Source organism: Zalophus californianus, chromosome 7 (assembly GCF_009762305.2).
Source record: "Zalophus californianus isolate mZalCal1 chromosome 7, mZalCal1.pri.v2, whole genome shotgun sequence".
Taxonomy (NCBI): domain Eukaryota; kingdom Metazoa; phylum Chordata; class Mammalia; order Carnivora; family Otariidae; genus Zalophus; species Zalophus californianus.
In genome coordinates this window covers 136,247,596-136,274,472 of record NC_045601.1, presented here as the reverse complement: position 1 = coordinate 136,274,472, position 26,877 = coordinate 136,247,596, and the positions used below count along the sequence as shown (strand labels likewise).

The 26,877-nt window shown below is 40.6% G+C and overlaps 2 protein-coding genes across 4 annotated transcripts in view; both read right to left on the bottom strand.

The window, feature by feature from the left end:
• CAP2 (cyclase associated actin cytoskeleton regulatory protein 2) overlaps positions 1–26,877 on the bottom strand; it is a 134,889-nt gene that overhangs the window by 91,492 nt on the left and 16,520 nt on the right. The window contains exons 1-3 of one of the 3 annotated variants that reach the window (XM_027602920.2): positions 26,100–26,241; positions 16,782–16,903; positions 12,751–12,851 (exon numbers count right to left, since the gene is read on the bottom strand). In XM_027602920.2, the coding sequence (XP_027458721.1) occupies positions 12,751–12,851; positions 16,782–16,902 (222 nt within the window). In that variant the 5' untranslated portion in view covers position 16,903; positions 26,100–26,241. Of the gene's footprint in view, positions 1–12,750; positions 12,852–16,781; positions 16,904–20,298; positions 20,438–26,099; positions 26,242–26,877 lie in introns of those variants that run through there. The other 2 variants (XM_027602918.2, XM_027602919.2) reach the window with 2 other exon arrangements.
• On the bottom strand, positions 22,149–23,621 carry LOC113927212 (AN1-type zinc finger protein 6-like). Its single transcript, XM_035728619.1, has 2 exons — positions 23,132–23,621; positions 22,149–23,038 (listed from the first exon to the last, which is right to left on the bottom strand). Exons 1-2 carry the CDS (start codon positions 23,495–23,497, stop codon positions 22,874–22,876), a joined length of 531 nt encoding a protein of 176 aa, XP_035584512.1. The 5' UTR covers positions 23,498–23,621; the 3' UTR covers positions 22,149–22,873.

The window sequence follows — 26,877 nt, the reverse complement described above, 5'->3', positions numbered from 1 at the left end:
CCTTACAGTTGACTATTTTTCCCCCCAATAATCCCACTTTCATTGGCAGAGAAAGGAGGAATGCTTATTGAATAGAGCTAAATAGTTTTGCAGTCTGGAAAGCAAAGATGAGTAGGTAGATTAAGAATGTCAGTGTTAGACTACCAGGCACAGTTTATAAAAAAAGTAATCATTCAGGCACTGATAATAAAAGAAGTTTATTCTTCATTAATAGGATTGTTGCCTTGGCAACTTCCAACTCACATAAGTATTTACATAAACCACAGTGCACAGTTCTGACACTAGGGAACAGCTCCAACGTGTCCCTTCTTACATTCATGCCTGAAATCTTTTATTATATGGTTCAGCTGCATTAGTGGTCTCAGTTAAAGTGACTCAACACCCAACCCCACCCAAAACACGTCATACATCCAGTCCCAAAGAGGGAATTTGAATAAATTACTTGGTGCGTCAAATAATATGTAAAAGAACTGAAGATGGTTTTCTTTCGCAAAAAAGGATGATTTATATGGGGAAGAATAGCTTTGCTTTTAACACCCTACACATCCAGCAGAGGGCAAAGCATTTTTAAAGAGTCAATATCATGAATATTAATATGCATTCAAATCATACCTTATTTCCCTAAAATTCTTATTTTCCTAGTTCATAATCATCACAAAATTGCATAAGCACTTCAAGACACCATGAGAGTATGAATCAGTACTATGTGTGTGGGGGGGGGTGCGGGGGAGAGGGAGAAAGGGCAAGAGGAACATGAAGTATTAGGCAGTGCTTGCCATTGACCCAGTACTTCCAACTGTAGGAATTTTCTTTCAGAAAATAATTGTACAATAATAAAGTGATGTTTGTACAAGGATATCCACTGAAATTTTGTTTCTAATGGGGAAAAATTGAAAACAAGTCAAATGTTACTACCTTTTTAAATGATGATAAATGACACTAGATGCCCAGCCTTACAGGGATGGGACCAGCACAGGCATGCTCCCTCTTAGGGTCACACCCGAGGGCCTTACTTGGGTCACCTTAGTCCAGGCCCTGCATTCTTGTATGTACATTATTTCACCTAAATACAATTTTGGTTGTTTATATCAATTATGGTGTAGCCATACAATGAAATACTACACAGTCATTAAAAATGATAATGTAAACTCCAACGTACTGGCATAGAAAGAGGTCCAGAACATGTGGTCTAAATTAAACAAGCAGTGTACAAAAATAGAATGTGCAGAAGACTTTGCAAAATCTCTAATATAAAAACAATCACTGTAGTTTAAAAAAAACAACAAAAACTCTTCCAATAATCCACTGTTGCAGTTTATATTAAAAAAAGGCCAAAGATTTGAAAGAAAAACATTCAGTATTTCTCAAGGCATGGGAATAGGGAAAAAAAGAAAAAAAAAAACATTGTATGTTTAAATCCATTTGCTTTTCTGACAGGTATGAATATTGTTCCAAGTTTGTATTCTGCACAAAACCATTCTCCTAAATTAACTTTATTTTCAAATTCAATCATTGTGTAGCTAAAAAATACTTGGCAGATTGGCCCTTCTCCAAATTTTCTAATTTGTTTTTCTAACACTTAAGGAATCTAATGCATTTTACCAACATGTTTAAACCAAATCTTTTGACTTAGTAAGCCAGAACTGAAGTTAATGAACCTTGGGTTTACACAAGTAAAGGGCAGTTGGTTGCTCTAAGATCACTCCAAAAAATTAGGGACAACAAGGTTATCCTTATTCTAGAATGCACTGTGACACTAAGCATTGTCCTCTCGTGTTATGTAAGCCATATTCTTATTCAACTTCCATGCATGTATATATGCCTCGTGTCTCCAAGTAGGTGATATGCTCTTGAAGACGAGGCCAGTGGGTACCTACATAAATGGGTCTTTATTACAACAGAAGCTCAATGACTACTGCTTAATAATGAATGACTTAAATTATTGGAGAGTGGTGTGGTGCAGGGTAGAGATCATGAACTTTAGATCTTCAGATAGGCCTGAGATAGAATCCAACTCTATCCTTTCCTAGATGCATGGCCATTAGCAAGTTACCCAATCTTTCTCCAATGTTGTCCATCTTAAATGGTTCTCCTACTGACCAAGTAATGTTTGTCAGTTGCTGTGCAAAGTGCCCCGCACCTAACAGGCTCTCAACGAATGCTAGTTCTCTTTCCCCTTCTTTACATTGCCTCTTTCAAATATGGAAAATGAAAATAAGGCAGGGAAATAAGATTGATCTCTAGCAACTACAAAATTTAGCTAAGAACCAGATTAGGTTCATTCATCAACCATATCTCGCCAACATCATTCCATCTAGACTGAACTCTTACTATGAACACTCAACCGGTAAAAGGTCTTTGATTGACACCTGTTCCCCAACTCCCCATGGATTCCCAGGCACCCCGGACTCTTGACCACAGGGTGCCCTGCCCCCCAGTGCTCAGGATAGGTGGCGCCACCTGGTGCCTGCATTTTCTCTTCATTTGTCTTTTGTTGATAAGTGAACTCCCTTTCAGGCAAAACCCTGATTCCAAGATTTTTTTCTTCTCCTGTCAAATATTCCTTTTCCCCTCTTTTGATGATAACAGTAACACAGACATGATGCAAGAAGTTCAAAAGACATGTTTAGGAAGTAAAAGTTTTCAGTAAGTCCACGCCCCCCACCCCCAATGACCATTGTCAGCAATTCAATGAGTATCTTTTCAGACTTTATTTTTTATTTTAATTTTTTTAAAGATTTATTTATTTATTTTGAGAGAGTGAGAATGAGAGAGAGAGAGAGAGTACATGAGAGCGGGGAGGGTTAGAGGGAGAAGCAGGCCCCTAGCCGAGCAGGGAGCCCGATGCGGGACTCGATCCCGGGACTCCGGGATCATGACCTGAGCCGAAGGCAGTTGCTTAACCAACTGAGCCACCCAGGTGCCCCCAGACTTTATTTTTAATAATGCAAATCATTCTTAGTGTGTATACCACCTCTTTATTCTCCCTTCAATTTCTGCTCAGTTATCCTCAGAAAATTTTTTTTCCTGCCTTTACAACTACTAACTATTTTGCAGTTCATGTTACTGTTTTCCTACTTCATTTAACTAAAAACACAGTGAAAGAATTTTTTTCTAGCATTTTGCATTACATAAGTGCCGCTCAAAAAACATTTGGTTAAAGGTTTTTCTTTTTAATTTCTCATCTGTCACAGACTGATACTTTTGTAAAATAATAAAAGAGCCTTACTAGAAAAAATGAAATGAAAAGCCCAAGTACAAGTCCTAGTTTTTTAAATTACCAGATTTAGTAGACTTAAAATTACTCTGTGGGATTGTTAGCAAAGTTTTCAAATCTTACAGTTTCTGTCCTTTCTCACAGCAGACCTTAGCAAAAAGACTGTAGATCTCAGTGGTCTGTGTATTGCATGTGGAAGAATATTCTTCTGTGTCTTTGCATAGGAATTGCCTTATATTTGCTTTGCTTATATCAGGTCTATGGGCAAATGTCTTCCAAGTTTCTAAGAACTAATTTACAAGTGAACTTTGGGGTGAGAGTCCCCGTTTCTAAGTTTGAGATGGTCAGTATTTCGATACATTGAGACAATCTATTCAATTTTTTACTTTTCATCCAGGTGTTTAAAATTATAAAAAGACAGCTAAAGACTCTTGGAACCCGGGAGAGTTGATTATTGGAAATACACTATGAAGTCCCATACAAAAATTTAATGTCCCAACTGGCCCCTTCAGACTCCACAAAGTTATTTCTCACCTGATCACTATCATTTTGAATGTTCATGATCAAAGGGGAAAGTAACAAGCCAAAACCCAATCCAAACAAAGAAAACAAACAAAATTCTATTGATTTTTAAAATCTGGGCTTCAGTTTAAAATACTTATAGTGAAGTTCACAAAAATATCTTGTCTCAGATAGAGCTTGTGGGAATTTTATTGGCAGTAACTATAAGTCACTACATTGATGGATTTTCACATCCTTATAAATTCTCATTTAGACCTTATACCTGTCAGAATGGCTAAAATAAAAAAGACAAGAAATAACAAGTGTTGGCCGGGATATGGAGAGAAGGGGAACCCTTGTGTGCTGCTGGTGGGAATGTAAATTGGTGCAGCCACTTGGGAAAAGAGTATGGAAGTTCTTCAAAAAATTAAAAATAGAAATACTATACGCTCCAATAATTCCACCACCGGGTATTTACCCAAAGAAAACAAAAGCACTAATTCAAAAAGATACATGCACCCCTATGTTTATTGCAGCATTTACAATAAATAGCTAAGATATGGAAGCAACCTGTGTCTACTGATAGGTGAATGGAGAAAAAGGGTACATGCACACAGGAATATTACACAGCCATAAAAAAGGATGAGACATTTGTGATGTGGATGGACCTAGAAGATATTATGCTAAATGAAATAAGTCAGACTGAGAAAGACAAACACCTTATGAGTTCACTCACATGTGGAATTCAAAAAGCAAAACAAATGAATAAACAAACAAAATGCAGAAGCAGACAATACAGAGAACAAAGTGATTGTTGCCAGAAGGAAGGACAATGAAGGGATAGGCGACATGGGTGAAGGGGAGAGGGAGATACAGGCTTCCAGTTACGGAGTGACTAAGTCACAGGAATAAAAACACAACACAGGGAAGACAGTCCCTGATATTACAAGGTATCAGGACAGATGGGAGCTACACTGTGGTGAGCATAATGTAACCAGTAGAGATGCTGAATCACTAGGCTGCACACCTGAAACTAGTGTAACATGTGTCAACTATCCTCAAATAAATTTGAAAAAAATTCTCATTTAGGAGCGCCTGGGTGGCTCAGTCATTAAGCATCTGTCTTCGGCTCAGGTCATGATCCCAGGGTACCGGGATTGAGCCCCACGTCGGGCTCCCTGCTCCGCGGGAAGCCTTCTTCTCCCTCTCCCACTCCCCCTGCTTGTGTTCCTGCTCTCGCTGTGTCTCTCTCTGTCAAATAAATAAAAAAATCTTTAAAAACAATTCTCATTTAGCTTTTCTGAATGAGAATGAAGAGAATGAGGGAGGTATTAGATAAATTGTCAGGTCTATGAGAAATTCAGGATGTGAGCATGTGTGTGTGTGAGATACACAAAAATCTACAGTCTATGTTTCTCCATATGTCACTTGCTAATTCATGATTTTAACCTTGGCCTTGATATCTTTTCAACTGTTGGTCTAGGATATTGTTTAATCTAAACTTTCAGCCATGGTATGGTCATCCATGCACTGGTTCAATAATTCATTAATGATTTGATTCATTCACTCAAACATTCATTTTCATTCATCCATTTAGCAAGCACTGATTAGCCATTCACTATGGGAAGGGTGCTAGACGCTGAGAGGGTCAGAGGAAAGCAGCATACTTCTGGAACCTTGTAATAAACCCCAGCACCGAGTGAGCCCCAAATTATGGGTAAACCATACTACCTTTTCTGTATATTAATCAGTTTTAACAAAATTGACTAACTGAAAGTCAAGTATCAATATTCCAAGTGCCTTAGGAAAGTGTTTTCCTGGGGCGCCTGGCTGGCTCAGTCAATGGAGCACGTGACTCCCGATCTTGGGTTATGAGTTTGAGCCCCACGTTGGGTATAGAGATTACTTAAGAATAAAATCTATAAAAAAAAAAAAAAGAAAAAAGAAATGTTTTCTGAAAGGGAAAAGATTTCTATTGCAAACACATATGAGTGATAAGTGATTATTTTTTTGAAGAATAATGGAAATATAATATTGTATTAATTTCAAGTGTACAACATAGTGATTTGATATCTATATACAAGAGGAAATGATCACTGCAATAAATTAGTTACTATCTGTCACCATATGAAGTTGGGAGGATGTTACTGGCTGTATTCCCTATGTTGTACATTACAACCCCATGTCTTATTTATTTTCTAATTGAAAGTTTGTACCTCTTAATCTCCTTCACCCAGTCTGCCCCCCTCCCCAGGCCTGTCCCCTCTGGCAACCACCAGTATGTTCTCTGCATTTATGCGTCTGTTTCTCTTCTGTTTGGTTTGTTTTGTCTTTTAAATTTCACATGTAAGTGAAATCATATGGTACTTGTCTTTCTGTCTGATTCCTTTGCTTAGCATAATAGCCTTTAGGTCCATCTACATCGCTGCAAATAGCAAGATTTCATTCTTTTTTATGGCTGAGTATATATATATATATATATATGTATGTGCACATTCATATGATGGATTATTTTATATATATATGCATCTTCTTTAATGAACAATAAATTATTCATTGAGTACCCTGTTTTCTTTTATATCACTAAAACATCTTATACTTGATACATTAAAAAGAGTTGGTTTGTAATATGTTATAAAACGTATAAACTCTCATATTTTTAAACTTTCATTGGTAAACCACAACCTAAATACTAAATATACTAAGAAATAATAATCTAAATACTATTCCTAAAGGTGAGAAAGCATATTTTGTACTTGCCTTCCATACACTAACAAATCTGCAAACATATTTCCTGCAATCTGAGGGAGTCTTGGGCCTGACATCCCATATATTTGCCCGAGGCTGTTTTTGTCTTATACGTCACTAATACAGCGTGACGAGGAATTCTTAGGCACATAGTGGATAGGCGTGTGTGTGTGTGTGTGTGTGTGTGTGCGCACACGTGTGCTTTGTGGGGATGGGTGCATGGATAGAAATAACAAGATAATCTAAATGAAATCAGGCCATTCCTTCTACACAAAGTATTAATTTTCAGATGCTGAAGCAGCCTCTGGTGCGGACAATTAAGTGATCCTGAAGTCTAGAGAGAAAACAAACAACAAATATTTCAAATATTGGCGTAGTTTTAGGAAGAAGGAAGGGCAGGGGAAAGAGAAGGCTGAAGACAAGGACATGTATTTCACGGCACTGGGAACCATCATTCATTGGTGACATGCCAAGCAATCCTCTGAGGGAGCACTGCCCAGGAGAAAAATGACTGGAGAGAAGTTGCTGGTCACCCTCAGGAACTCTGGACATGGCCTGAGCTGCGGATTCTTGCTAGGTTTCTACACAGAGCAATGCTCTTCGTGTGAGACTCAGTCATCTACTTTGTTCCCAGGTGCAGTTGGCGGGGGACACAGCTCCAGTTGGTGGGGGACATGGCTCCCCCCAGCCACAGCAGGCCTGGGCACGCTCAGAATGCATCCCAGCATTTCATGTGGTTTGTACTAGCCAACACAGATAACCAGCACTACCATTCCATAGTTCTTCAAGAAGGAAAAAAAAAAGCATTCAGGCAAAAGTTTGGTAAAAGTAAATTTACTGTTTACCGTCTGGGAAGAAAAAAAAAGGGCAGAAAAAAATCTTAACCTGCAAGATTCATGGCACCTAATTCATTGCTTCAACAAAACCTTTTGGTGACAGTTTATTTTTGGTGAGATCCTGCGGGGTTAGCAATGCCTGGTGACCCTTCAAGAGATGTTTGGATTCTAAGACCAGTTTCTCACCAGCCGGTCCCCAAAGCTCCAAATGCGCCATGAAACGAGAATGTGCAAGGAAAGAGACAGGGGTTATATGCTCTAAACACAAATGCCCTTAAGTTCAAAAGTGGTCCCACGGAGGCCCCACTAAGGCTAGCGACCTCGCAGGAATGGGCTGTGCGTTAGAGCATGGGCTGGGTCGCAAAGTATGTGTCCACTGCTGAGAACAAAAATTCTTCACATACTTGGGAAGAAATGATGACAGAGACTGATCTGCAACCTTCTGGAATTCTGCAAATTTGATGCCAACAGCACAGTGCGTGAGGACCAGGCCGAGACAAGGCTGGTGTGATGGGGCAGAAGCCAAGACCTGCAAAGGACACCGTACATCTGTTCTGGAGGCCACCATCCTCCCCGTCACCTCACTCAGCGCAGCTCTGAGGAGACACCTAAAGCACATGAGCAGTGGTGATGCTCCACCCTCTCCTCAGCCCTTGTCTGAGCCAGCTGTCCGACTTACCTTTCCTCACACTGTGAAAATCGGGTAGGGGGAGTGGGAACCACTATGGAGTGCAGAGGCTGGGAGGAAGGTGGCAGTCAGGGCCACTTGCTTCTCACTAGGGACCCATTTCCCCAAGAAGGTGATGGGGGACACAGCTGCCTAGAGAGTCAAAGGCAGGTGTCTCCCCACCCCAAGGATCGCAACTGGAGAGACCAGATTCCCCGCTCTGCACCAAGTCATGGCTCATCACTCAACCTATCACCGAGGTCAGCTAACCTCTCTAGCGTGTGGCAGGAGGGAGGGAAGAAGGATGGAAGGGTGGGAGGGAGAGAGGGAGAAAGAAAAAGAAAAGAGATGTGTATCAGGAGGGATGATTTTAACGTATCTCCTTCTCTAGTAATTCTGACAATCGTAACTGGCTAAGCCAGTAAGAAAGAAAAGCCCCATCTCAAAGTCTGTATGAAATCTAGGGTCAGAATTCTTTCTACAAGTCATTCTTTGGATCTCTGCCATTTGGAGAACGTGAAAGACATACAGATCCTTTGGGTTTGAAATTGTTTAGTTACCATAAAAATATATGTTTCAAATGAAGCAATCAGCAGGAAACTAGAAGTTAATGGGAGAAACAACTTGGCTGAAGGTGAGTAGGAAAGTGAGAGACATCTGGGTAGAATGGGGTGTTTGTTGAGTCAACCCAAAACCTGTGCTTCTGATTTTTTTTTTTTTTTTTTTTTTTTTTTTGGTGAGGGCAGGAGGGTTCCTATACAGACCCAGGGTATAAGGATTTAAAATGCAAAAAAAAAAAAAATTTTTTTTTTAAGTAGGCTCCATGCCCAGCGTGGAGCCCAACATGGGGCTTGAATTCAGGACCCTGAGATCAGGACCTGAGCTTGAGACCAAGAGACAGATGTTTAACCTACTGAGCCACAGAGGCCCCCCAAAATGATCACTTCTTAAATGAGTACGAATTAAGGAAGAAAAGGCACAACTAAGGAAGAAAAATAAATATGCACACATTTTGTGTTACTTATTCCAAGGAAAGAGTTATTATTTTCAGAGAAAAGGCCCAATAAAGGAATAAGTGACAACCTATAAGACCAAGAAGGACAGATTCATGGAGGCCTCAAGGTCTCTTTAAGTGAAGGAGTCTGAGTGTCTTCTATAGCATAGTAAAGCAGGATATTTTAGCTTTAGTGTTATGTGCATCCTTTCCCTGACATGTGTCCTTCTGCTTGTTTCGGATGTTGAGATGACTGAAGAACTTTCCCTGGTCTCTGGCAAGCTCAGTTTGGAAACTGACTAGCCCCTCCCTCATGTTCTAATGTTGCCACAACAGGTGTGACTCGACCCACCGGCTTGAGAAAGGGAAGGCCCCTGGGAGTGAGGTCGTCCATTCTCATTACTGAGGAGGGTAAGGGATGAGCTCAAGGTTATGCTGTGAAAAGTAGAGCCAGCTCTAAGACCCAGATAAAAACTGCTAGTCCTAGTCAGTCACTCTTTGAACTCGTGATTCAACCAGCCTGGCATAAAATGAACACACATTTTGTAGATGATTTACATCAATGACAAAGACTAGACACATCCAGAGCAGTGATTGTGACCCAAGAGTGCAGCTACCGTAACCGTAATTGTCTAAAAATGTTCAGGGAGGCAGGGGAGGCAAGGTCCTAACACTGTGCAGTGCAAGTTAATCACACGATGCTTAAGTGTGTTATACTTCTTAATTGAATTTTATTGCCTTTTTGTTCAAATTATGGTTCTTTCACTTTTATGAAACGATGAATAAAAGAGTGTTTCTTTCTTATCCATTTTAATCAAGGGCAGAAAATAAATGTTCCAGACTTCTAGAGACATTTTTAAAATGTAAATTCTATAAATCTCCAAAAAGGGCTTGCATCAAGAGGAGCTATGTGATTTGTAGCTGTTTCGTGACTGTCAAATCGTTTAGAACTAGCCCGAGGTTGGGTCCATAGACCATGAATAACAGGACAGCTTTGTAAGAAACAGTCACATTAGTCCAGTTAAGGATAAATGATGTCTGACCAAGGGTTTGGTATTACGGATGACCCTTTCCTTTGACATTGAAAACTACATTTAATCTAAACCTCTATTATAAAATTATGCACTGTCGATTCTGTCTTAAAAGGGGTGCAAGCTGCATCAGTGTTCCTGGGTTGAAGAGTAGTTTAAATAAGCCCTTGGGTTTATGTTGCATTCAAGAAGGCTTTACAAGATCTAATCTTTTCTAACCTGTTATGCTCTTTGGTTCAGCAGAGCTTCCTAATTGTAGCTATTAGTCCCCCTTTTTTGTGGTCTGTTCTGTCAATAGACTATTGAGTGATCAGTAAATTAAGCCCAACCAGCAGCCAACACATGGAAGCAGACGTTAAATCATAGCTCGGCTGCCCTTATTCATTATCAGTATCTGTGAAATAGCTGTTAAACACAGGGCTAGGATTTAACATGACGCACATTTGTGTCATTCTCAAATTTCCATACTGTACAATCAGGTATGTGAGGATTTTTTTTTTTTTTTTCCAGGCAACAGGTGTGTTCTTGGAACAAAATTCAACCCCCACTTCCGGCTTATGTGGGAGGCAGCAGCTGCAAGCTTAATGTCAATGACACATGGTTCTATAAGAGAGAAAAAATAAACCACTTGCTCAATGTATTAAAATCATGGGCAGATGGACAATAGCTGCCGGTCTGTACTCCCTTTGTGTTGTAGAATCAGAGTCTAAACTTGTGGATGACAAGCTTGCTTGCTTGCTTGCTTCCTTCCTTCCTTTCTTTTCTCTCTCTCTTTCTTTTTTCTTCCCTTCTTTCTCTCCTTACCTTCCTTCTTTCACTTTTTAAAAACCCACTAGTGAAAAATATAAATTTCTTTAAGCATTTTGCATCTGTTATTGAGCATAGTCCTTCAACTGAGTCATACTATTTTCAGGCTGATGAGTGGAGAAAAGAAAAAACAATATAAATGAAGCTACACTTTATTTATAACTTGCTTTGTTCTGAAAAGAATTGAAAGGAACTGTTTACTATGGAATTTGAAGAGACTTACTTAGTATGCAAACTCTACATGTTTTTTTAATGTAAAATTAAGTATATCTATTTATAGGCCTCTTTATTCTCTAGTAAAACACTTCTCTACATAGTTCGGTGAGATAGTACTAATGAGAGTTATAACGTGCTCTGTACCTCAGAAACACAATGTCAACGTTAACAAATAGTAACAATAATGAGGGGTGCCTGGGTGGTGCAGTTGGTTAAGTGGCTGACTCTTGATTTTGGCTCAGGTCATGATCTCAGGGTTGTGGGATCGAGCCCCATGTCGGGCTCTATGCTCAGTGCAGAGTCAGCTTCGGATTCTCCCTCCCCCTCTGCCTCTGCCCCTCCCGCTCATGCTCTCCCAGTTTCAAACAAACAAACAAACAAACAAACAAACAAACAAATAAATAAGATCTTAAAAAATAGTAACAAACAAACAAGATCTTAAGAAAATAGTGGCAATAATGATCCAATTGTAATAGTGTTCAAGACGGTAAATGTTTGTCAATCACTCAATTATCTCTTTTAGTGTATCGGCAGCCAATAGTCCATTCTATGTGTTGGTTTTCAGGTACCGTCATGCCTCAGAACAGAAGAAGCTCAGCCACTATCTTTACTGCGTACAAGGTTTCTTATGAACAAACACATTAAAGCTCAAGGGCAGATCAGAGCAATTAGTGAGCTCTATGACACATTTCAAGTGAACCCGTCTTATTACACAGACTTTTCCAGAACTTATGTACATCAGAGCTTCCCCTCTTTTGCCAATGGGCACTTCAATAGGTATATTTAATAAAAATGGAGGTCATGAGGAGAATCTTCATTTTTCTCAGATGTGATGAACAAATGTATTGCAAATGTGATTAGATAAGCACCTATTAATTACAATCCTGGAAACTCTGGTATAATCCGAGTCACCAGATTGCATGGAAGACTGGTGTTAGGTGTTGTATGTAATGTCTAATTGGGGGACAAGTAAGAGAGAGTCCCTTTTTATGTTTTTTTTTTCCTTTTACCGCAAACCACAGCTTTATTCAAGAATCAGATTTTCTGTGAATCTACACTGAAAATGGTTTTGCCATTGCTGAGAAATCCATAAGCAGATGGATGTGGAATTTAATCCTCTGTGAGAAACAAAGGCAAATATAAAAGAAGAACCTGGTGATAAATTTCTTTTAGGTTTCTAATTGGTTTGGTTATAATATTGGATTTTCACTAAATGCATGCAAATAATGATTACTCTCAAGGATGATGCTAAACATTTTTAAATGTAAAAAAAAAATGTCTAAAACTGGGGGGATGGCCTAGATATCATTAAAGGTCTTTTCCAATCCAAAGATTTTCAAATTCTTTGGTTTTGCTTTTCCTCGGGCTGCACTTTTTCATTGTGGTAAAACATACATAATACAAAATTTTCCATCTTAACCATTTTTAAGCATACAGTTCAGTAACATTAAGTATATTCATGTTGTTGTGCAACAGATCTCCAGAACTTTTTCTGGACTTTAGTTTTCATTGTTAAACTAAAACTCTGGTACCCATTAAACAAGTTCCCATTTCTCCCTTCCCCCAGCCCCAAGGAGCCACCATTCTCTACTTTCTGCACCTCAGCCATTTTACATTCCCACCAGCAGTGCACAAGGGTCCCCATCTCCCCATATCCTCGCCCACCTCTGTCATTTTGGTTTTTTTAATAGTAGTCATCTTCTCCACAGAGAACAAGAGAAGGAAGTACTCACGTGAGTCTCCACATCACCAGCAAGGACCCTGCTCTTCTTTAAAAACTCAGCCACGATGCTGTTCATCAGCTTATCAAAGGCTTCCACCGAGGGTGCCACACCTTTAGAAGAAGCACATATTGTCAGTTCCCGAGAGTTTAATGAAAAGCTGGTATTGCTTTGCTGTAGGAACTATGGAAGCTTAATATCACTCATGCTGTTCTCATTCTTTTCACCAGGGCATTCATGCACTCAGTCAGTATTTATGAAACACTTCTCAACGGCTCAAGAAAACAATGCTTTGCTCTTTTTCATCCACTTGAGTAAGCACTTTCACCTACATATTAATTTCTGCCCCAAACTCATGAGGGAAGTAGCATCACAATTTTACTGATGAAGAAATGGAGATGCAATCAGAGCACGTGACTTGACCAAAGCTATAGGTCAAATAAGTGGCAGATCCGGGAGCTGACACAAGCCTTATTGATTCAAGCCCGATGTACTTTCTACTACACCGACCTGCTATACGACCTTGCAAACGGTTACCAAGATTACCCAGGAAATTAAAAGGCAATAACAAACTCTGGGCAAGTAGGAAAAGAACACTGGTGCCACACATTCTGTTCTGCCCTGTCCTCACTTTCCGGGGGGAAGGAAGTGGAGTTGGGAGGCATGAAAAGCACTGCTGAGCTAGTCTCACATTAAGTTTTGATCTGACAACTTACTGTCAAAACCCAAGTGACATCAACCTGGCATGTTCTGCCTCTCTTTTCCTGCCTTTGAACTAACAAAAACTGTGTCTTAATCCCAGATTTCAGGCCCTTAATATTGAGAAACTCAGCCTTACAGACAATTAAAATCCAAACCAGGGGCCCCTGGGTGCCTCAGTCAGTTAAGCATCTGACTTTAGCTCAGGTCATGATCCTACGGTCCTGGGATGGAGCCCCGCGTTGGGTCCTCTGCTCAGTGGGGAACCTGCTTCTGCCTCCCCCTACCCCTCTCCTCGCTCATGCTCTCTCTCTCTCTCTCTCATAAATAAATAAAATCTTAAAAAAAAATCCAAACCAAAACCTAGGATTCCCTTCTCATACTGTACTGAAGTATCCATGCTCATAAACCTGTTAGGATAAAGCTTCCTTGCTTTCCCAGAGGCCCATTTCCACAGGCCCAGAGCATGATGGAAACAGTTTTCGACAGCACTGTGCACCTGCAGTCTAACTTATAAGCAGGCTACTGAAGCTGAGTTACCTCAATGTTCAAAATACAGTACATACCAACTTCTGCACATAAAAGGGGAGAAAGCCCAAAGATTCCTTATAGATCCATTTGGAAGCAGATAAACCCATTTGTTGCTGGGAGAAACACCTCAGGGGTCTCTGCTACGTGTTTAAAGTGGGAGAGTTTTAGAAATGTGACAAAACACTCTCCATAGCAGAAGGAATGGTGATAAAAGGGAATATTTTCCAATTTCCTTTCATCACTCAGCTCTGCTCACACCTCCTCTGGGCAGCCTTTAACGATCTGTCTTTCTCCCCAATCTGCACCTTGTGAGCATCCCCTAATCAAAGCATTTGTGGCCATGAATAGCAATGCATGGAGACCAAAGATCCTGGCGGATTCTGACTGTATATAATTCATCTTAGATTTCCTTGCACATAACATAGTACTTGTCACTTGGCGGGCATGCAAAAATACTTCTTTCTTTTTTTTTTTTCTTAAAGGTTTTATTTATTTATTTGACAGAGAGATAGAGAGAGAGCACAAGGAGGCAGAGTGGCAGGCAGAGGGAGAGGGAGAAGCAGGCTCTCCACTGAGCAGGGAGCCGGACGTGGGGCTCGATCCCAGGACCCCAGAATCACGACCTGAGCAGAAGGCAGTTGCTTAACTGACTGAGCCACCCAGGTGCCCCGCAAAAATACTTCTTAAACTGTTGAGCCAAACTCACCTGATTGTCAGGGGGGGAAAGAAAGAAAACACATCGTAAAACCCAACACAACCCCAGTCTCATAAGAAGGCAGTCTTCTGATCTGTGCATATTACAGATTTGTAATGGATGGGGTTCCATCTAAAAGTTTCTTTTTACCGTAACATTTTTTTTGAACTCTAGTTATAACATCACTGAAATAATGATGTTTATGTTTAAAGTAAGAGGTTATCCTCAAGGATTTGTTAAAAATAGAATTCAGAAGATCATCAAAGCTCACTAAATTAAGAAGAAATGAAAGCGACGCTGTTTAGGATTAGCAAACTGTTTTAAGGATGGGTATCATTCAAATATTTTGCTAATTATCCTGCTTACCAGTGATCCTACTTCATTTCAAGTAGGATAATAAATTGCTGGCTAAGTTGTTTTGAAAGACTGTACTTTAATAAATGGTTTAGAATGATTTGCTATATTAGAAAATACCCATTTAAATACATAAGTAATTTAATTATATACCTTCCAATTTTGTTTAGCTTGCTAATTTTCCCCCAAAATTATTTTTTAACAAAGAAAATGCAAAGTGCAGTCTAGTACCCCTTTAAGTCAAGTGAGGTTCAAATTATTGAGGGATTTTTTTTTCCTCCTTCATTCAACAATACTACACAGTCTCCTGAGAGTTGGATTTTAACTTTATTTTATGTATTCACAGGCTTTATATTTGTGGTCAGCAATCGTAAAGAAATGTCTTGATCACTGATGTCGAAGACATAAGGAAACCAAGGTGCGGAAGCGAACATGAAAATATTTTCTTATAAATGAGGTTGACTGAATCTCATCTGCCAACTATATAGTTAACAAAAAGAGGCTTAAAATGAAATCACAGATGTGTCTCAGTTGATGTGGAAGAAACTTACAGGCCCCTGGCAGCCTCCCTTTAAACAACACCCCCTTTCAATTCATTCAAAGCATTTTAATTTTCATTATGTTCCGGGGGGAAAAAAACCAGCCTGTACATTTGTGCTCACACAGTAATTTTTGTCCCAAGGCATGCAATACAAGGCACAGCTCCAAATATGCTTGAAATTCTAGACGCACCAATGTGGATCTTGCCTGGTGAGAGCATTTTTTTTTTGAAGCCCCCATTCCCCAAGGCTTTTCCCAGCCCCCAAAGCCTGATAGGATTCAAAATGGGTCAGATAAGGAGGAAATGTACTTGACACAAGAATAGAGTTGCCAGATGAAATGCAGAGCCCCCAGTTACATTTGAATTTCAAATAAACAATGAATAATTTTTAGGATAAGTGTGTACCATGCAGTATATCCCATGCAGTATTTGGAACACACTTATGCCAAAAAAAAAAAAAAAGGTAGTTCATCTGAAATTCAAATGTAACTGGGTGTCCTGTATTTTTATTTTGCTAAATCTACAACCTCAGACAAGAAGGAGCTGGAAAAATTACTGTCGATAACTTAGAGAGTTTGCCACAGATGGTATCCTTATAGTTAACTTCTTATGTTATGTAGTTAACTTTTTATGTTTGATCGTATAATATTTTAAAATCATTTTTTTCCAAATGTGGCATTAGCATATAATGTTAAAGGCACATTTGATTAGAAATAGGCAAGGTAAAACAGCGCAATGTAATCATGTTACTTGAAACCAATGTTTGGCTTTACCTCAGACTCCTTTCCTTCCCAACTGTAGTTCTCAAATTTAAGGACATGTTCTCTTTAAAATTAAAATCTACAGAATGATAATTCCTTCCTATTTACATCATAATTGAGAACGTTAATTTCTTTTTGATAATTACTCAGATAATATATTTATAGTCACTGTGGAATGCGGAACAACATTACACTAAACAAAAGAATAATGACATTTGGCACATAGATTGTGCTCTTAATAGGCACAGATAACAGGTTAATTTTTGTGGATTGTGGGTTGAAACGTTTGTCCTTTCCCTTCTTCAGGGATGGCTTGCATCTGGTTAATGTCACGGTCACATACAAGGGAAGGGGTATGGAAGCTGAAGAAAGTCGACAAAAATATGTCTTGAGAACTAAGTGATGGGGACAACATTAAGTGACCTTCACAGAGACCAGTAATGACAACAGTTTGTGTCCCTACCTCCATTGACACCATTAATCGCCCCGCAGTCCCCAGGAGGCCGGTGGGACCCGGCAGACAGCAACTCCAGTCGGCCGACCACCCGCTCCAGTCTCTCCATCAGTCCCTGCATCTCTGCCATTCTAGAAAAACACAGGCGGAAAGGGGAGTCCGTGTGAATGTCAGGGAGGATTAGCAAGCTGACCCCAGTAAACCTAACAGGAGCAAGAAGGAAAATAAAAATTGCTTGGAATGGCTTTAATTACCCAGAGAGTGTTTCTACACAGCAGGAAAATACGTGAAATTCCAAAAAACATAAAACTTGGAACAAAAAAACCCCCCACAAAGTTTATTGATCTTATTTTCCATTCAATTCAATGGCATTTATAAGCCCCGTATGTAATACACAAGAAATTCACTCCCTACACCATTAACAAGTGTCTCCTCCGATGCTTCCTTGTGCTAAGATACAATCTATGTCTAGTATATACTTAAAAGCCTGTGAACATATATCTCACAGTTAATATTGCCAACTTTTATCCTACTCAATGGTAGAAACACATTTTAACTATTTCTAATGATTGTTTCTGTGCAAGTATAACTCTCCAGGGGATATTAAACCCACTGATAATTGTTTATTTACTCAATTACCTTTAAACCAAACAGCCCAGCACGGAACGATGAGTTTATAAAACTGCATCATTTAGCAGGCAAATGGGTTTCTACCTCCAAGAGTCTTCTACTTATCACTACCTTTAGTGCTTCTGTTGCTGGATTATTTTAGATTATGATTATTCCGAATGGTGGAGATTTTAATTTAAAATATCAAAAATGTTTATTTCCTTCTGCTGCTGGTTATTTTTGGACAAATTTAGGTCTGGAGGTGGGGGAGTGGTTTCTGGAGACAGGGAGCTTCAGTAACCCAGCAGTCTCGACTAGGATTAACTGGGTTTGACGCTGAGTAAGGGAATGGAGGATAAAAGTGGGGTTGGGTATCTATCCTTCCTGCTTCCATACACTCCTTCAAGAGCTACTCCGAGTGTACACAGGTAAGTACCTTAGAATTGCTGGCCTTATAATGAAATGTTATGAAGGCAACCCCTGAGGAATGGAACCCAATCTAATTTGGCCGGGTTCATGAGATCCAACGTAGAGGTACCATAGCTCCCACCGTACCAACCTATGACTGCTTTTGGCAAAATCAGGCTTCTGCCCCAGAGAGAGTAAAACGCGCCTCATCTTAATCAGTGTCTGTCATTCTCACTCTTGCAAACTTTCCAAGCGTCACCTTGAGCCAAAGAGGACTGGCATGCTCCCACATCAGAGACAGTGCTGCCCCAGAGGGTGGGTAAATATTATTGCTCTAAGACGTGTAATATTTCTTATTTCTGCAAAGAACCAGGTAATGCATTTTTTTTTTTGCATTTTGTATTTCACTAGTTTTGAGCTTAAACATAATGACTTGCCACTGCCGTTTTTAAAAGCAAGGTTATACTTATCAAAACACATGGATCGCTCTGTAATTCTGCATCCAAATGTCAGATGGTCATCAGATACAGATGGGGGAGTTCACTGTCTATTTTGGAAAGTCATCTCCTCTGAAACTACCAGCACCTACTCTTTCAAAATATGGGGCAGTATTCTCTGCACGGCTGAAACCAGCATCTAATCCCAAGGGGATTCAAAATTAGAAGTTTCTCATCTATTCTTTTCCTCTTAATGTCAGAGCTTTTGCTTCTACTGCAATTGAAAAAAAAGGAAGAAGAAATTTAATTGAATCCTTTACGTAATTTTGCAAGGGAACTGGGTATCCAGTAGGTGGGTGAAGGCCATTTGAGAGATGATAAAAGCCCCTCAAATCTTTTAATAGTTGTCCATCTGTTCACAGTTATCTATGTTCCCTGTTATTCAACTTGCCAAATGTTACTGCCATAGACCTAGCCCAAGCTAGGAAAAAAATGTGTTTGCTTTGTTAGCAAGCTCCCGATGCCCCAACAGAGAGGCACCAACCACCTCCAGAGGCTCACAACGCTGTTTCAGAGGGCCTGTTACATTTCACACTTAGGACGACTGTCCCCAACCGTGGCTTAATCAGCCTCCTTGACAAGACTCAAACTCACACTATCTAATAGCGCTCCATATGTTGAGAGACAACAGGAGTTAGTCCACAAACTGCAGGGCTGGGCTGATTGGTATGGAATGCAGTTTAAAAGCGAATCAGATGTCACTTGGTGTAAAATCACCACGGACTGGAGTCTTGTCACAGCCTCTCAAGAGATCAAAATACAGCTCATGCAAGGAAGCTGGAAAGATGCCTCTGGGTTTAAAATTTTAGAACAGTTTCTAAGAGAAACAGAAGAACATATAAATGAAAGAATGCACCAGGATCTCAGAAATAGACATGATAGCATTTCCAGGGAGAATGATGGGGCCCAAGATGGCTGTACCCTCTTCTCTCAAAACACATGCACAGGCTTCTCCTCACATGTGCCCTCAGCAGCTTTCCTGGTTCTCAAGAATGAAGAAAGATCAGAACAGCAGATTCTCCAAATTCTTCCCGGGCAGTCCCATTCGCCTTGGTTTTTCAAAGTGGATTGAGCCAAGTTTTCATGAAGAGGTAGGAGCCAGTAATTAAGAATTAGGCTGAGGAAAGGGACAGGGCAGGGGGTGGAGACAGCAAGGTCGGGGTAAGGAAGGAGTCAGAGCCAGGCGGACGGGACAGATGCGCTTGGCCAGGAAGCCAACGGAAGAGGGGGATACAAGATGGCTGGACCTCAGATGTTCTAAAAATCAGATGAGGAGCAGAGAGAAGCCAGACACACAGCCAGATGATCAAGAGTCTAAGTCAAGGGTATCTGGGTGGCTCAATTAGTTGCGCGTCTGACTCTTGGTTTCGGCTCAGGTCATGATCTCAGGGTTGTGAGATCAAACCCCAAGTCAGGCTCTGTGCTCAACAGGGAGTCTGCTTGGGATTCTCTCTCTCCCTCTGCCTTCTGCCCCCTCTAAAATAAATAAATTAAAAAAAAAGAGAGAGCCTAGGAGAGATGATGAGGCTCAAACTTGGCCCCCACTGTCTAGTCCTCCGAATCAGGCAGAAGCCAACCCCAAGATGAGGTCCCCTATAATCGCTGTCTTACAGCAGATAAACATAATCATCTGGCCGGGCGTTTGGGTGGGTGGAAAGGAAAAGGGGGAGGAACACAGAAGTCCATGACTTTCTCTTTTTAATGATCTGTTTTAGGAAATTACACTTGAGGTGAATCTTAATTCCTTGTTTTGTATTAATTTGGGAGTATTCTTTTTTGAGCTCCTTTATAAAAGGACGTGTACCTCATCTTGTCATTTTTTTTCTCATTTGAATTCTCCCCTCCCTTTTCCCCTTTTAAAGTTTAACTTTTAAGCATGCACAGAATTCAAAGAGTCAACAGTTCTACAAGGCTTATTACAAAATCACAACAGTCCCCCGGCTGCCCCCTTCCATTTTTGTAGTGAGAATCAACTGATTTCCATTAGTTGAGCTAGTGCTTTCGGTAATTACCTCATCTGTATGCAACGTGCTTCTATCTTTACGGCTTGTTTTTCTTCCATTCTAGGCATTATCCACTGAGTTCCCACCGAAACCAAGAGGGTTCACATTCTGTTTGCCTAATCCTCACCACCATACGCGCCTATACTCTCTTTTGCCCTGGTACTGTTGTCACAATGTCTGTGTGACCAATCATCAGTGTCAACACAATTATGACTATTCACAGCTGAGTCATGATGTCTCTTAAGATCAGTCTCCCTTTTTTTGTTTGTTTGTTTGCACAACCTGTTTTCCCGAAGCCATGTGGTTCAGCTTCTCAGTTTTCTACGTACTTAAAAATTATTCACCTCTGAACACTTCTTCCAGTTGTGGAAGTCTCCTTTTGAGCGGGCTAAACACATCTGGAATGCCACTAGGTCTTTCTTCTCAGAGGTTATCTCTTCTGGAGAGTCACCGAGAGCACGAGAGCTCTGTAGGCCTACAGCACCTCTGTGACCAGAGATCTGTCTACACTTTCACCCCTGGGCCTTCTTCCCCTCCCTCTAATGTAGTATCACCTGCTTTGTGGATTCTGTAGCCTCCTCTTTCTTGGTGTACTTCCTTAACTGTCTTCTTAATTTCAGAGCACTGTCTTCTGAAAAGGTACATGAAAGGACACTTTTTTTTGGAGAATGTGCAAGTCGGAAGATATCTTTATTTTGCCCTCACCCTTGTTTGGTGGTTTGGCTGAGTGTAGAAGTCCAGGCTGGAAGGCTTCCTCAGAATTTTCAAGGCACTGCTCCATCTTGTTCTAGCTTCCTAGGTTACTGTGGGCAGGTCCAAAGCCATTCTGATTCTCTGATTCTTCATCCTTTTGACATAACCTTTGTTTTCCCTTCTGGAGGAAGTTTCTGGGGTCTCTGTCCTCAGGGGTTTGTGATATACCTCATGGTTGATCAGATGTTTTTGTTTTTTAAGTAGGCTCCATGCCCAACACCGAGCCCAATGTGGGGCCTAAACTCACGACCCTGAGATCAAGACCTGAGCTGAAATCGAGTCGGATGCTTAACTGACTGAACCACCCAGATGCCCCTCAAATGTTTTCTTTAAAAATGATTTTCTTTTTTTTTTAAGATTTTATTTATTCATTTGAGAGAGAGAGAGAGTGCATAAGCAGGGAGAGAGGCAGACGGAGAAGGAGAAAAAGACTCCCCACTGAGCAGGGAGCCCGATGCGGGGCTCGATCCCAGAACCCTGGGATCATGACCTGAGCTGAAGGCAGACACTTAACCATCTGAGCCACCCAGGCGCCCCTAAAAATGATTTTCAAGAGGTGTGGGAAAGATAAGAAAATGGGCATTGCATATTGTATCTCTGGGTGAGTTTAGAAACTACATTTTGGGTTTGTTTGTTTTTTTTTTTTCAAATAAAACAGTTAGGATTCTAAATATTTAAACAATTTAAACTCCTTTCACACCAATAGCACACATTTACAAATATTTCACACACTATAGTAAGAACATAGCCAGTGAGTATTCTCTCATATATTATCTTGAAAGGCTAAGGTGTTCTGGAGGCATTTTCCTAGGAGAAAAGATAGCTGTCATTATTTAAAAATTATTTTTGCCTCATTGGTCATTTTATAAAACCCATCCTTAAAGTACAGATATTCAGTTCCTAACACTAGTTTTACGTCCAATGTTCTGCCAATAGGCAATGACTACTTTAAAACAATAAGAGAGACAGCATTCCTATTCTTTCTCACAGTAGTTTCCAGAAAGGGAGAGTTCCCCACACTTGCAAACATTTATAAGGTCTCAATCATTTTGCCCCCCCCTTTTTTATGGTTTTCCTTTTTATTTAATCAAAGACTGGTGGGTAAACATAAATACAGCACAATTACTTCAGATCATTCTTCATATTGTATACACACAGACCAATGAATGTAATCTGAAAGAAACCTGCAGTCGGCAATGAAATGCTTACAGCTTTTCCTTCCCTCGCTCAAAAAAAATTTAAAAACACACAAACTTAGAATCTCATCAGCACACACTCTCTTGTGACAAATGATTCAGACATAAATAGTGGGTGCAAAGAAACTATATGCTAACATATGTAGAACCTTTGTTAATGAAAACCCAGAAGCAGCCGTAAGGATGAAGATACATTCAGTGACTGGTAACTAGTTGTGCCCTGAGGGGCGCCATCGACAGAGATTGTGCTGCAGAGAAAAGCTATGTACACACACAATGAGAAAATAAACTGCAAGATCAATGCATGCATGTTTAATACTGGAAAAATCACAGCCCTCCAAAATTTCTCCACATTTGTTATAAAAGCCCTCTGCACTCAACTAAAATTAAAATGATCTTAAAAGGATAATACTTGTAAAGTTTACTTAAGTCTTTTCAGCCACAGAAACTGCAATGGAAATAAATGTTCAGAGTCATTTTCAAAACAAAAACGAAAATCTATTCTTCTGATGACATGCATGATTAAAAGGTCTATGCAAGATACATTGCTCTACATTCCCAATGACTAGGAAAAAAAACCTCAAGTCAATTTTTAGTTTGCAGATGGTCAAAGGATTTTGTATTCCAGCAGGAGCTCAAATCTTCTGGATCTTTTCACCAACAACTACTGGATTTTCTTTTCTGATTTTCTCAGCAGCATCAGCTTTGTAATTGTAAGAGCAATTGTGTACATCTGAGTAATGGTGTACACCACAGTAAACATTTCCACACCGGCATTCAAACCCAGTAAGTCCCACTTTCTTCCTGCACATGAAACAGCGATTCTTTTTTTATTTTGGTTTTTCAAGAGACTTGCTTTGCTCTTCAGATGGCTGTTGTGCCGTATCTGATACTGAAGCTTGCAGGTCTTCTGTTTCTGGTACTGCTTTGTCCACAGATGTACTGTCCACTTGGGAAGATGCTACAGATTCTGATAAAAGTGACTGATTTGATACAGGGCTTGGCCACACAGATGCAGATGTGGAGTCTAGCGGTGACTGAGCATCCAGGACACTGTCGTCTGTGCACTGGATGGGTAAAGATTCAGACAGACTACTGACAGAAGCAGGTGGACTTATTCTACCATTACTACTATTCTGTCTTTGAAGATGTTCTTTATAGCACACTGAACACATGCCATTTGTACGAGGGTTTCCATAAAATCCGCAGCCAGTGGAACAAAGCATAGGCACTTGGTTGTGATTAGTTTCTTGAGCCATGTTCCTCTGTTGCACACCTGGCGGCGGCCCTCCCTGCCCGCCGCGCTGACCGCCGCCGCCGGTTGCCGCCAGAGAGTGGGGACAGGTGAGGCCGCCGAACCCCTGCTCGCTCCGGCCCAGCCGCCACCGCCGCCAGGCCTCCATCCGCTGTTCCTCCCCCCTTTTTTAAGTAGGCTCCATGCCCATCGTGGAGCCCAATGCGGAGCCCAAACCCACGACCCATAGATCAAGACTTGAGTTGAGACCAAGAGTCGGACGCTTAACCAGCAGAGCCACCCAGGTGCCCCCATTTCGTCCATTTTTAACCAGGGCTGTTTAGAGGGGCCCTGGTTTTGGAATCACTAGCTGAAGGTCTTGGGGAAGAACTTAGTTTTGTTATGCTTTAGTTACTACCTGTACGTAGGGTTGCTAGAAGCATGTGTAGAAAGGCATACAAAGTCTGTCAAATGGTCGGTGACAAACGAGTTGGCTACTGTTATGAAGTCATCCATTTGTTTTGCTCTCAGTGGATACAGATCTACAAACTATATCAAGTCTTTGTGTATTTTAAATGCTGAGCGATCATCTAAAAACCTGGCCAACAGAGTTTTCAAGTCACTATGTTGTACACCTGAAACTAACTATACTTCAATAAAAATAAAAATAAATAAATAAGTAAAATAAAATAACATAATATACCATAAAAAAAAAAAAACCTGGCCAATGGAAATGACTAGCTAAAAATTTCAGGTCATACCTTATAATTATACCCTTAAAATTTTTTTTTCAGTGTTTCATTTTCCTCTGTTCACACACTTATTCCACCAAAATTTTTTTTCTTTTAGAGGAGAGAAAAAGAGAGAGAGGGGAGGGGGAGGGGGAGAGGAGAGGGAGAGGGAGAGAGAATCTTAAGCAGGCTCCATACCTAACTTGGAGCCCGATGTGGGGCTCGATCTCAACACCCTGAGATCATGATCTGAGCTGAAATCAAGAGTCGGACACTTAACTGACTGAACCACCCAGGTGCCCCTCCACCAAGATTTCTAAAAGAGGTTTTCTCAAGTCCATGTGTAAGGGTTACTATAAAATGAAAATTTCAGGAGCACCTGGGTGGCTCAGTCGGTTAAGCATCTGCCTTCGGCTCACGTCATGATCCCAGTTGTCCTGGGATCAAGCCACGTGTCAGGGGTGGGGGGTGTAGGGGGGGGATCCTGCTGCTTCTCCTTCTCCTTCTGCCTCTCCCCTGCTCCTGCTCTCTCTCAAATAAATCAATAAAAATCTTAAAATAAATAAATAAAATGAAAATTTGGTATAATTAGTAGTAATTAGTAGTTTTGTAGTCACATACATTCCCCCAAACATTTAAAAATTCAGAAATAATCAACAGATAGTGTATTAGTTTTAGGTGCACTGCATAATGATTTGATATATGTATAAGGTAGTCCTCCTTTATCCACCAGGGATACATTCCAAGACCTTCAGTGGAAGCCTGGAACCAGAGATAGTGCCAAACCTCATATACCAGGTGTTTTCTTTTATGTACATACCTATGGTAGAGTTTAATTTATATATGAAGCACAGTAAGAGATTAACAATAACTAATCATAAAATAGAGCAATTGTAACAATATACTGTACTGTAATAAAAGTTATGTAACTACGACCTTTCTCTCTCTCAAAACATCTTCCCATACTGTACCCACCCTCCCTCTTGTGATGACATGAGGTGATAAAAGGCCGATGTGACAAGATGAAGTGAGGTGAGTGATACAGGCGTCATGACAACAACATGAGGTTGCTATGGACCTTGTGGCATCAGAAAGAGGATTCCCCTGCTTTCCCACCACGACTGAGCGCAGGTAACCAAAACCACGGATGAAGGGTGACCACTGTGCTTTGCAAAATGATCCCCACAATAGGCTCAATGAACCCTCACCACACATGGTTATAAGTTTTTGTCTTGCGGTAAGAACTTTTGGGATCTCCTCTCTCAGCAACTTTCAAATATACAACACAGTATTATTAACTCCAGTCACCCTGCTGCACATATGACACCCCCAGAACTTATTTATCCTATAACTGGAGGCCTCTGCGCATTTTTATAATGACTTGTTTGCTTTTAAATAGTCCTCTGCTAAGAATACAAGCCCAATCTCTGTGGAATCACGTTTGGAAGACAACACTTCTTCATCCCTCATATTTTCTCATCCAAATCATCTTGTGCTCCATGGTAAGGGGTCCGGTAAGACCTAACTACTTCGTCTAACCAGTTATAAAAAGCAACGTTCATAGCTGCTTTGAAAACTGACACCCCAGGGTACAGAGTAAATGGTGATAAGCCCAGAATAAAAGCCTATGTGTCTGTGCTACATTCTCAGTACCTATAAGACACCCTGCTCAATTAAAACACTGTCTTGTGCGATGTTTTCTGTTAGCACATGCACACCGTGCCTCCCAAGAGACGAGTCTGAGCCCTTCATGGGCTGAGGTTCCACCTTTTACTCTTCTTGTATTTCCTGCTGAGTCCTGCCTCTGGCCATGGACACAGAGAATTCTATAAATATTTTTTGATTGACTAATTAATAGGCTACCACTCACTGCTTTCCCCTTGCCTACCCACTCACTGGCATAATCCCAGATCAGGTGGCAAGCCAGATTTTCACAGGAGCAGATTCCATTTCGAAGAAGACACTGGGTTAGTTTTTCCCTCTGAAAACCACAGTGGCTTCCTCCCATGATTCACAAGGGCGCCCTTGTTCTCTGGAATGTGAACCTCGCGTTTTCCACAGTTCCTTTTTTCTTCAGGACTTCAAGGTGTTTCAAACTCCACATTGTCCAAAGGGTTTTTGTAAATTCCGCACAGCAAGTTCGTAAAACAAGTAAGGGAGAACCCTACTGTGGTAATATTTTCGTGTTCACAATGGCTGGGTCTTCCAGGTTCTAGATTGCTGGTTGAGGTTCTCCTCACCAAGCCAAAGATGCAGAAATAATTGTGGTGAGCATTTCTCGTCAGACTCTATAAGGGAGACCCAGATCCAAGGGCTTCCAAAGATTATGAATCTAAGCTTAAAAAGAAGATAGATTTGAAGTGACAGGAGGCAGAAGACTTTCTAACATTTTCTCATGGTGAGACTGGGCTGCTGGCTTATATGGGAGCTCTCTCGAAACTGTAAAGTCACAATGGAGTACTTTCTCTATAAATCTGCCCAAATTAAAAAATATGTATTTGTTGAACTACCATTGTGAGTATAACCATTACCTTCTTTACTTTCTTCAGAAGCTACCCGTCACTCGGGGAAGGAATCGTGTGGTTCACCATCACTGATGGGGTAACAGTTATGTGTAGAAGAAAAAACCACGGTCTTCACTCCTTCATTCATTGATTGACTCATTGAATATGAT